The sequence below is a fragment of the Leuciscus leuciscus genome, assembly GCF_965113295.1.
Source record: "Leuciscus leuciscus genome assembly, chromosome: 22".
In the NCBI taxonomy this organism is placed as follows: Eukaryota; Metazoa; Chordata; class Actinopteri; order Cypriniformes; family Leuciscidae; genus Leuciscus; species Leuciscus leuciscus.
In genome coordinates, this window is record NC_138746.1 from 13807269 (window position 1) to 13819314 (window position 12046).

Sequence of the window (12046 nt, forward strand, 5' to 3'; positions counted from 1 at the left end):
ATATAGTGTACTTACAAAGAACAGTCCTACTCAAAATATATGGCATATTATCATTCCAGAATACTATGACCTCAGACTTTATTCTAATATTTTCTTAGATTTAAAAAAAAAAAGATAATATTAGGGTATATAGGGTTACACACACACACACATGTCTGTTTCACTATCTTTGTGGGGACTCTCTTTAAAGACTTAAAGGGATAGTTCACCCAAAAATGAAAATTCTGTCATCATTTACTCACCCTCAAGTTGTTGTTTCAAACCTGTATGAATTTCTTTTTTCTGCTGAACACAAAAGAAGATATTTTGAAAAATGTCTGTAACCAAACAGTTGATGGACCCCACTGACTTCCATCCCATTTTTTTTCCTACTATGGAAGTCAATGGGGTCCATCAACTGTTTGGTTACAGACATTTTTCAAAATATCTTCTTTTGTGTTCAGCAGAAAAAAGAAATTCATACAGGTTTGAAACAACTTGAGGGTGAGTAAATGATGACAGAATTTTCATTTTTGGGTGAACTATCCCTTTAATGGTTTTTATACTGTATATTCTATATCCTTACACTAACCCTACCCCTAAACCTACCATCACAGAAAACTTTCTGCATTTTTACATTTCCAAAAAAAGTCATTCTGTATGATTTATAAGCTTGTGTACCCATGGGGACCTCAATTGAAGTCCCCACGAGTCTGTGTGCATTCAGGTTGAAGTCCCCACCGGGATAGAAAAACACACACGCACACACACACACGCACGTTCAAAAGTTCAGGGTCAGTAAGATTTTTTGGGGGGAGGAGAAAATACGTCTACTCAGCAGGGCTGCATGAAACTGACCAAAAGTGAAAGTGAAGACATTTATAAATGTAACATACGATTTCTGGTAACACTTTACAATAAGGTTCATTAGTACTACCTTAGTTAAACTAAGAATGAACAATACTTCTACAGCATTTATTAATCTTAGTTAATATTAATTTCAACATTTACAAAAACATTATTAAAATCAAAAGTTGTATTTGTTAACATTAGTTAATGCACTGTGAACTAACATGAACAAACAATGAACAGCTGGATTAATGAACAAAGATGAATAAATACTGTAACAAATGTATTGCTCATTGTTAGTTCATGTTAATTAATACATTAACTAATGAACCTTATTTGAAGTGTTGCCAGATTTTTATTTCAAATGAATGCTGTTCTTTTGAGCTTTCAATTCATCAGAGAATTCATCGCAGTTTCCACAAATATATTTAGCAGCACAACTAAAGACGTGGGTAATGACTGCAAAAAAATAAAAAAATAAAATCACTTAAAAGAGAAAACATATATTTAAATTGTAATAATATTTCACAATATTACTTTTATGCATTTTCAATTGAATAATTGCAGCCTTGGTGAACAAAAGACACTTCTCTCAAAAACATTAATCAGTAGTAGTGTGCACATAAAAGTTATTAATAATTATATAATCATATTAAATAAATTTTTAGATTTCATATATTTTCTTAACTTGTTTGGAAACCCACAATCTTTGACATGGGGGGAAAAGCAGCATGATCCACTTGAAATGATCAGGTTTAACTGGATCCATATGTTGTATGATAATGATATATAGAATACCTTCTTCCTGGGACGAAGCTTCTCCCTCCAGTCTTTCAGCTCCTGACTGTGATCCTCATCCAGCTCCTTCAGCTTCTGAGTCTCATGCTCAATCAGGAGGTGGCATTTCTCATTCTGTTGGCAATAAGACAATGAACCAGATGTTACAACCAAAGATAGAGGGCACCTAGTTTAATTTAAAAGACTCTACAGAACAGAGCATAAATGCAATCAAAAATGCAGGCAAAAAGGAAAGCAGAAGATGGAAAGAATGTATGTCTGTGCGTTACAGACCTGCATCTGTTGAAGTTCTCTGATGTTGGAGTCACACTGCAGCTGCAAGTCTCTCATCTGGTTCTCATGTTTCTGATGCTGATGAAGTCTCTCATTCTTCTGTCTCTTGTCCTCTTGAGCAGCAAACTGATCGAAAAGAAAGTAGAAAAAGGTTTAAAAAGGACTTAACACAAGCCTGATTCCTCTGATCTTGACAAAGGTCTTCCCGAGCTTCCTGATAGAGGGTCTGACCTGTTTGATCTTCTCCCTGTCCTGCTCTGGTGTTCCTGTGCCAGTGATCCGCAGGCTCTTTTTAAACATTGCCATGCGCGTCTTCGCTTCACTGCGCTGGATCTTTGGCAGCCGAGCTCTTTCCTGTGTCTGCCTGTTCTTCATCTCCTCAATCAGCCGCTGGTTATAACCCTGCATCTGCTCCATCTCCTGATGACCAGCCAAGTAGGAATAAACAGTCAAAGTGGCTACAAAACATGGCAGTATTTGATTTGTTGTATAAATTGACAGCCAGGTCTCACCTTGTCATGCCTCTTGAGAAGCTGATGTCTCTGCATGAAGTATTGATCCTTCAGCTGCTGCTTCAGCAACTGGTGTTTCTCCTGCAGGTGGCGCTCCTCCAGCTCCCACATGGCTGCCTCCCGAGCTGTTGGTTTGTGAGCCAAAGAAGAGAGGAAATAGAGCAATTCTCAGCCGTTAGAACCAGATCATTTGACTCCATTCATGCTTAGACATGTTTGCAGACACAAAGTCACAGTTCATTACACATCATAGATGGCAATTCTCAAAACGGTATGTATGGGACATTTTTCACACACACACACATCTAATCAAATGAGATCTGGGCCACACCTCAAGAGGAATACGGCTGGCCTTTATAATTGGCCCCCTGTCTGAAAATAACAAAGTTTAGCTCTATTTCAGCTTTACTGTCAGTAGAAGCAGGTGACGAGTTTCCGTTGTGGTTGGAGTTGAAAGCGTGACCTAGATAAATATATCACCAAATATATGCAGCTGATTTATTTGTAATGAACATCACCACAAAAGTCTACTGGACTTTCTCATATAATCACTCAGTGAAGTTTGATGTGAACTATTTGAGAATATACTGCAAGTAAACAAAAATGTTAACACCAAAAAACTAAAAAACCCAGGATGTTTTAAAATGCATCCTTACAAAATGCAAATCTTACATATTATTAAATGTAAGAATATTCACCTCTGTAAATAGACATAGACACACACACACACACACACGTTTGGGGACAATAAGATTTTTTTGAGAGAAAGTAATATTTTTATTCAGCAAGTTTGTGCAACTGTATGAAAATATACTGCAGGCAAAAAAAAAAAAGAAAAAAAAAAGAAGAAGAATTCAAAATGCTTTTCATTATTATTAAGTGTAAGAATATTTACAGAGGCTTCTCTGTAGAGAGTGTCTGACCTCTCATGAGTTGCTGCTTGTGGTTGAGACAGTCTCTCTCTATAGTGGCAATCTCTAGTTTGTGCTGCTGGATGATCTTCTTCAGAGATCCATCCAGCTCCTGCTGCTGCCTCTGGAGAAACTCTTGCTCCTAAGAGAGATGGGTGGAGCGAGAAGAAGAAAGGAATCGGGTACAGAAACAACAGGGGTGTTGTAAATTAGTATCTGTACATGATCATGCTCCAAGGTGAGGCAAACACATTTCACATGAGCACTAACACAGCACTGATACCACAGCATTAAGAGGAAGGTCACACACTTAAACCATTTAACAGAGATAAAACATTTATAAATTCATGGTAAATGGATAAAGATTTAAGAAAGGAATGATCTAGAGAATAGATTAACAATACATACAAAGTCACAGTACAGCAATAACAACCTTAAGGTAAGCACAGACTGACTTTTTTCATATTTTCTAAGCTGATTAAAGGGGAGAAAAAAGGTGGGATAGATTAAACACAATAAAATGTGTATTAAAATGAGTTCCTGAAAGCTTAATTAAATTTGATCAACACAAAAAAGTACACTGCCGTTCAAAAGTTTGGTCGGTAAAAGTCTCATGATTATCAAGGCTGCATTTATTTGATCAAAAATACAGTAAAAACATTAATTTGGTGAAATATTCCAATTTAAAATATTGTTTTTCTATTTTAATATATTTTAAAATGTATTTTTTTCCTGTGATGACACAGCTGTATTTTCAGCATCATTACTCCAGTCTTCAGTGTCACATGATCCTCCAGAAATCATTCTAATATGCTGATTTGCTGCTCAAGAAACATTTCTTATTATGATCAATGTTGAAAAATACTCAATATTTTTGTGGAAACCATGATAGATTCTCTGTATTTGATGAATAGAAAAAAAAAAAAAAAGTAAAAAAATCTTACTGACCACAAACTTTTCAATGGTAGTGTATGTATTTGTATAATTTCAGAAAACTTCCTGACAATCATTTATTTCAGATCCATTTGGGCTTGCCAAAGACATGCGTAACACTGACAAATTACTCAACCAAAGCAATACAGGCGATATATATAAGCTAATGCATTAATATACTACTACTAATAAAAATAATACATCTCAAAAGCGATCCTGATGTTTGACTCCTTCTTTGAACTTGGCCTTCAGTGGCAGACAGAAAAAAAGCAGCACAGGTGACGCACAGAAACTTGACTAAAGTTTCAGTAACAGTATGAGAGAGTGAATGGATAGAAGAGATATTGAGACAGTGCAGCAACAGCACTTCAACACAACAGAGCACCTTCCTGCCCGCATGTGCCGTCAACATCACGTTCAAACACTACTGCACCGTTACAAAGGGGCATGCTTCAGTAGAATCATGTTGAACATAATCAAATCAGTTCTGCTAGTGTCACTCAACAAATATATAGTTCAAGAGTGACAACAGTGCAATGATTCCAGGGAGGCTCACATGAACTTCTGCAGTAGGAATGAGGCATTTCAAAGTACTGGGGCGAGGAGATGTGCTGAAAACATGCATTTTGCATTGGTACTGGATTCTATACTTTATGGTCTATTCTCTCTGGTTTTAAAATGTGTAAGCTAATCAGTTTCCCATTAATTTTAGTTATTTAAAAATTACAGCTGTTGTGAAATTGTATGCATCTGCTCCGTAACTTGTGTGACGGACGGGCACATGTGAGAGGGTTGAGTCACGAGGAGAGAGGAGACTTACATCCTGCATCTGAGCGTTGAACAGAGCACATGAGGACAACTGAAAAGACTGTATCATAACCTGGGCCACACCCTGTGGAGCAAAACACAGCCAACTCCACCACGTCAGGAACAGGGGACACACACGAGCACTCAAGCGCATCACACGCAAACCATACACACATCTCACAATATCATCTAGTCTCCTCATTGCAATAATCTGTTACTGGGTCCTGAGCTAAGACCCGCGAGCAGTGAAAGTTGATCCAGATGATGGACAGAGAGCGGGTTTAGCAGCTGGTGAGTCTGAAGGCTGTCATCCTTGACATGCATGATGAGTCATCATTAGTCTGTTATACTCCTCTCTCTTTGGAGTTGACGGATTGACAGAACATCCTACAGGGCCAAAAGTATGGGGAAACCCCTTTCTAACCGGTTTTGCTACTTCAGCTACACACATTTCTAACAGGTGCATAACATGAAGTATATAGTCATGCCATCTGTACAGACAAACACTTGTAGTGGAATAGGGTAGGGCTGCATGATAAAACAAAAATAAAAGTGAAAGGGTACGGTTTAATGATATAAATATATGCGCTGCATGTTTTGGAGTGAAGCGCAGACTGTGTTCTTTATAAGCGAGCTTATAAACACTTGTCAACAAAAGAGAAGCTTTAAGGTTTAATGTTTCAAAATGAAATTAAGACAGTCATAAATATTCATCATTTTATTTTACTGTACAACTGTAAAATTACAATACTATTATATTTCTTTCCTTAAATGCTATTTTTATTTTAGAGTAAAATATTATATCAGTAATATTTCTTGCTTCGTTTATTATTTTAGTTCATAATAATAATAATATTATCATCGCACAGCCCTAAAATTAATTGGAATGCATGCGCCGGATCTCATCGCCTAATCTCACTAATGCGTTTGTGTCTGGACAAGAGAGCGAATCCTTGCATCCACCTGCATTATCTAGTGGAAAGTCTTTCCAGAAAAGTGGAAGCTGTTCTGGCAGCAAAGGGAGGACAAATTATTAATTAATGCTAATGGAAGTTTCTTTTTAAATAGGAAATTTAAGGAATAACCTTAATTTTTGTCAATCCAACAATTCAAGATCAGAGTGGTAGAAAAGAGGAGAAGTGGAAGTGTGTGTATGGGGTGTCTAAATTACCTCTTCATGTTGAACGACTGCTAGGTCTTCCTTTAAGCGTTTCATGAGCTCTTTTCTCATGCGTTTGGGGGACTGTTCGACCTCTTGTTTGACCTACAGTGTGAGCATGCAGACTGTTGGGAATGAAGGCTTTACTTGCGTAGGGACTGACGGTGTAAATCATTAGTCGGAGAAAGTCATGCAAAATCTGCCATGAAGGGTTAATCTATGATGATGAACGCTTTAGTATTTGAAAGATAATCATCTCCAAACCACTGATGATTTCCAACTGGGTTAGCAGTTAATATAAAGATGATTCCAATAGCCCATGATCAGCTACTACCGTTAAAGAGTTGTTCAGAAGCTGAAGAACAGAGAAAAAGCCCACTAACAGCAGCTAACATAGATCCTTCCTTCACCTCTACAACCATGAGAGTATAGATCCCTTCAAATTAATCTCTAAAAGATGCACACTTCTATATTGCTGACGTTTGTTCTTCTCTAAAGGAAGCCGTGTCAGCAGGAAAAAAAATTTCAACAGCAAGAGAGGTCAAGTGCCAAAATGTCAAATTGTCAGTTTGATCAGGAAAGAAAGATATTTTGCTGACTCTAGATTATCCTCGTTCTCAGAAATGCCAGTCACTGTCTAACTGAAAATATTAACACTTACTTTTAGCTAATATAGTTATCATTCTTGATGCGAACCGGCATTAACCCAGTCTAATTAATCAGCTCAAATTATTTGTATTGTCCAATTAATAAATATTACATAGTGTTCATTCAAATTGAACAATTTTGTCTATCTCTGCCATAATAAAATCATACATTATCATTTCATGTACACTACCAGTAAAAAGTTTGGGGGCTGATACATTTGTGTTAATATTTAGGAAGAAGTCTCTTATGCTGTATTTATTTGATCAAAAATACAGTTTTAAATTGAAATATTAATAAAGCTAAAAACAAATGTTCTCTAATTTAATGTATTAGAATGTGTCAAATGATCCTTCAGAAATCATTGTAATATGATGATTTGGTGCTCAAGAAACATTTGTTATTAATATCAATGTTGAAAACAGTTATGCTGCTTACTCAAAAGAACAGCATTTATTTGAAAAATCTTTTGTAATATTATAAATGTCTTTACTGTCCCTTCTGATCACTGCATCCTTGATAAATAAAAGTAGTCATTTAAAAATAAATCCTACCGACTCCAAACTTTTAAATGGTAGGGTAGTGTACATTACTTTATCTGCTGCTCAGCAATATAGAAAACTGAAATGTGCATCCTGCAATGAAGGTCACTTTTAACAGTATTTTTAAAATGAAAGGAAACTTAATCTCTAGTACATATTAGTCTACAAAAACTGTATTCCCAATCAAGAGAAGAGGCCCTACACCACAGCACTGATCTCCACTCATTACATCACACTCACACAGCAACATAATTAGTGACATTTAGAAAAGCATAACATGATAAAACAATGTGTGAAAACAGTTATTTTACATATACTTATTCTGAAAAATAATGTTAATACTTTATAGGAAAAAATTTTAAATTTCAATTTCAAGATGTATTTGAACACAGGGTATCATGAGAGGGAGAAAGAGAGGGAGAAAACAAGACATTCCCGTTTCTGAATCCATTAAGGCACTCTGTTCATGCAAATGACAGCATTAGTGAGGAGCAAGCGGTCTAGTACAAGTGCCACAGAAAAACCAAAACAAGAGAAAATAAGAGAGAATCTAGTGGTGCTAATACACAGTTTGACCATCGCTGTGAGCATGTATCATGCTGGCTGATGATGCAATGAGAGACCAAACAGCTGAAATGTGCCATTATAATCATGTTACTGACTATGAAAGCAAATGCACCATGCATCAATAACTAAAAGGAAATAAGAATAGTGACAAACCCACACCACACAGACCCCATTTCCATGAAGCCATGCATGATTGTACTGAAATCCCTTCATTCATGAGCAACATTTGAAAACACCAGCAGGAGGAAGAGATGAAATGAAGAAAACCTTTGTTTTGTTCCTAAGCCATTGCTTAGGACCCAATTAACCTTTAAAGCCATCTCTGTGGCCTCTCGGAGGATGGAGGTAATTGAATGTGAAAGCCAGAGTTTCGTTAAGCAAACATAACATGATAAGAAAAGAACTGCTTTGCATTTACAAGTCTGAACACAGGCAAGAGACACAGCTGAGAAGTGTCTAAAGGGACAGGTGAGGAAATCAATTCCATTTGCAGCTGCATTGTGATTCCAGAAGCAAAGCTGCTAAAGTAAATTAGTCAAACGCAAGAGTGTCTGTTTGGATTTTGCATCCCCAGAAAACAAGAATGAAAAAAGCTACTAAGGGCCAATCCCAATTCTACCCCTTACCCCTTCCCCTCTGTTTTGCGTGTGCACGTGAAGGGGTAGGGCTGTCTCAATTCTCTTTTGGTTGGAGGGGTAGGGGTAAGGGGAAGGGCCAGATAGCCCTTGAAACGAAGATTTTTCGGGACCACACTTCAAACGAAGGGGTATGAGAAATGTACCTGCATACACCGGCTACAGAGGCAACATGACTGCCAATAATCATTTTCTTTGTCACATTCAATCTTGTGTTCATATTTACGGTCATGTTCTTCAAAGAAACAGTTGCAAAAAAATCGTTAAAGTTCGTTAACAATATGACGCGTGTAAAAAGCAAAAGTTTGAAGCGAAGTGGACGAATGAGGCGAATTCGCGTCCACCGCGCCGCACTAAACGCCTCATTCGCGCCGCAAGACCTCCAGACGCGTGTAAACGCGTCTTTTAACATTGAAATCACTCGCGCCAGACGCTCTATTCGCGTTTGGTGTGAACGCAGCTTTTAGGCGTCGAAGATATCGTCATCTTCGTTATTTTCTGCAAACTTCAGAAGAAAAATACAAAAAATAGCTGTAACTCACGCAAGACTACAGCTGACGACGGCATCTTGGAAGTTTGTGATAAACATTGGCGCATCTCCTGTGACGTAGGCGCTAGCGACGATGTATAATGACATGTAACGGTGTAGTAGTGGTGTCCCATTTCTTAGGGGAATATTTTCACCCCTACGCCACGACACTCTGTTTCAAGGGGCAAGGGTTAGGGGTAGGCGAAGGGTTAGGGGTAGGCGAAGGGGTATAAAATAGAATTGGGATTGGGCCTAAAAGCATACCAAATAGGGATGAACATGAGCAATCCAACAGACAAATATTCATTCTGCTGACTAGTTGACAAGTAAACACTAATCACAAATAGATTGTCCGACTCCTTTGTGCCTTTACCTGCCATAGACTCAAATCAATGTAAAGAAAATGTTAAGCATGATCTAGTCACTTATTCAGAAAAAAAGGGATGACAAGTTGCAGGGCCTTTTTTTAAATAAGAATGAAGCTATAAAAAGTGAAAGTGATATGTTGAAACAGCATTTTTATGTATGCAAATACACTAATGCTGGCAGCCTACTTTTCAAACTGATTTCTATGCAAGCTCAATAAAAAGTAAAAAAAAAAAAAAAGCTTTTATCTGAAGTGTGATATGGTTTAATGTTTGAGAAAAAAACTCAATTTCTCGAAAGTGACAAACTTGCATTTTTTACTTAAATTTACTTAAATATTTTAATTAAATACTCATATTTTAGTTAGTGTACTCAACTGTTAAATTACTCTGAATGCTCATCCCTAGTACCAACAAGCAACAAGTCATGGCCTGATAAACAAATGCATGCATAAATACTGTACATTCAACTCTGCGCCCCTCTTTCTCGGTTACCTCCTTTTTGCGGTTCTTCAGCATGTTCTGGAACTTGGAGAGCTCCTTGTCCTGCTCTGCTTTGATCCTCTTGGCCTCATCTCTCAGCCGGTTGGTGTGGTCCTGCTCCAGACGCTCTATGGTCTGTTTTTGCTGTTTCTCAAGGTTCTCCACCTCTTGGTCATACTGACGTTTCTTTCCCTGTGGAGAGAGTGTGAAAGAGGAATACTGAATTACGGTAACTGACCACTAATGCACTGAGCAATTTTATCTGTGTGCTTGTGCCCCTGTGAGACTTCATCAGGCTTTTAAACCTGAACTAAAAGGGAGCAGTTCAACAAAAGCACTAAACAGTGGCTACAATTGAGTACAAACCAGATGTTATGACTATATGGCAAATTATTCTGTCATTAGCTATATTTCCATCCATCTATTTTTATGTCCATTTTGGTAAATCAAAAAAAAAAAAATTTGTTTAAACACTGGATGAAATGGCAAGTTGCACATAAATTCTAAAAATGCGCATGAAAATCTTGTGCGCTGAATTGAGTCAAATAGATTTTTTGTATCCGATAAGAAAATATGTGCATAAACTACGATGAAAAACATTTAGCGAATAAATTAAATCGATGCGCATCAATCAAAGACGTGACTAAGCAATGGGACGGCATAACTGGACTACCCAGCGGATGATTATCTGAAATGCTGTTTTGGTCATTCTGAAATGCCTCAGCAAAGTCTGTCATCAAAGTGGTTCGGTTTAATTATCTCTTACACAATTGCGTTCCCAAACAGCAGGCATCCGCCTCCGAAAGCAAGATAATATGGCCGCGTCTATTGTGTTTCAACTGCGGCACAAGTAATTTATTGTATATATTAAAATTATTACATACATTGGCTTCTCCTACTATCTTTATGATGTTTAGCGCCAGTTTATCAGGAAGTAACGATTTTGTACTCTTAAGCTCACTGGATGGATTTTCCAATTTTACGCATAAGTTAAATTCAAAACTTTGGATGGAAACATAGCTACAGATGAAAGCAAAATGACAGCCAATCAGAACATACATGATGTTTAATAAAATGCCATGTGAAGCAAGATTTTGGATCAGTGACTGTGGGCGGAGCTACTATAGATCACAACATTACAAAAATAGATCATAAATCCAAAGCACTGTGCTTGTTACTGTGGTGTCAAAATTCAAATTAACATGAGAGAGATGGTTAGGAGGCAGTGTATTGCAGCCTTCCTGTTATGTGAATCAACCTTGCTGTGTTTAGATACTTTTAACTTATCCATCATGCTACATCTGCATTTAAGAAAACTAAAACAGTTCTTTCAGTGTTTATGGACAAAACAAAAGAGTGTACAATAAACAGTGGATTACAATGTTTAATGTAAACAAATATAGTGAGGGAATGAGGGTGCTGACCGTCATTTCCTGCTCGAAGCGCCTGAAGAGCTGCTCTTTCTGCTGCTGCAGTTTGTTGCTGAGCTGCTGCTGAGCTCTTTGCTCTTCTTTTTGCAGCAGCCTCAGTTCTCGTAGCTCCTGACGCCTACAAAATAAACACACTTCACACACTTTTTCTGGTGATTTAAAACATTTAAGCATTATCATATATACATTATCATTTGCCAGTCGCAAATTGCAATTAACTAGTAACAGTAACTGATGTCAGCTTAGATACCTCAAAAATCTCAGTTCCTCACTCTTGGTGTCATTGTCTGTGACAATCTTGGATGTGGTGACACTGACTTCGACCCCATCGACCAAAAACTTGCGGGTCTTTTTCAGGGTTTTCTTTTGCCGTTTGCTGTCCTGTGGGAGTGAATAAAGTTGAATGAATATTTACTTCCAGAACCTTAATTTCAAGGACATCAGGTGCACTTATAGCAGGGGTGTCAACCTCAGTTCCTGGAGGGCCACAACCCTGCAGAGTTTAGCTTCAACCCTAATTAAACACACCTGATCCAGCTAATCAAGGTATTCAGGATTACTAGAAACTTCCAGGCAAGTGTTTTGGAGCTGATTGGAGCTAAACTCTGCAGGACAGTGGCCCAGGACCG

At 37.6% G+C, this 12046-nt stretch overlaps 1 protein-coding gene across 4 annotated transcripts in view; it reads right to left on the reverse strand.

Annotated features, from left to right (window-relative positions):
• slka (STE20-like kinase a) overlaps nucleotides 1-12046 on the reverse strand; it is a 28195-nt gene that overhangs the window by 1629 nt on the left and 14520 nt on the right. Inside the window, exons 10-19 of one of the 4 annotated variants that reach the window (XM_082154937.1) lie at nucleotides 11668-11798; nucleotides 11412-11535; nucleotides 10000-10179; nucleotides 6234-6326; nucleotides 5076-5147; nucleotides 3335-3464; nucleotides 2412-2536; nucleotides 2131-2319; nucleotides 1900-2025; nucleotides 1627-1740 (exon numbers count right to left, since the gene is read on the reverse strand). In XM_082154937.1, coding sequence (XP_082011063.1) covers nucleotides 1627-1740; nucleotides 1900-2025; nucleotides 2131-2319; nucleotides 2412-2536; nucleotides 3335-3464; nucleotides 5076-5147; nucleotides 6234-6326; nucleotides 10000-10179; nucleotides 11412-11535; nucleotides 11668-11798 — 1284 coding nt within the window. The remainder of the gene's footprint in view (nucleotides 1-1626; nucleotides 1741-1899; nucleotides 2026-2130; nucleotides 2320-2411; nucleotides 2537-3334; nucleotides 3465-5075; nucleotides 5148-6233; nucleotides 6327-9999; nucleotides 10180-11411; nucleotides 11536-11667; nucleotides 11799-12046) is intronic. The other 3 variants (XM_082154939.1, XM_082154938.1, XM_082154940.1) reach the window with 3 other exon arrangements.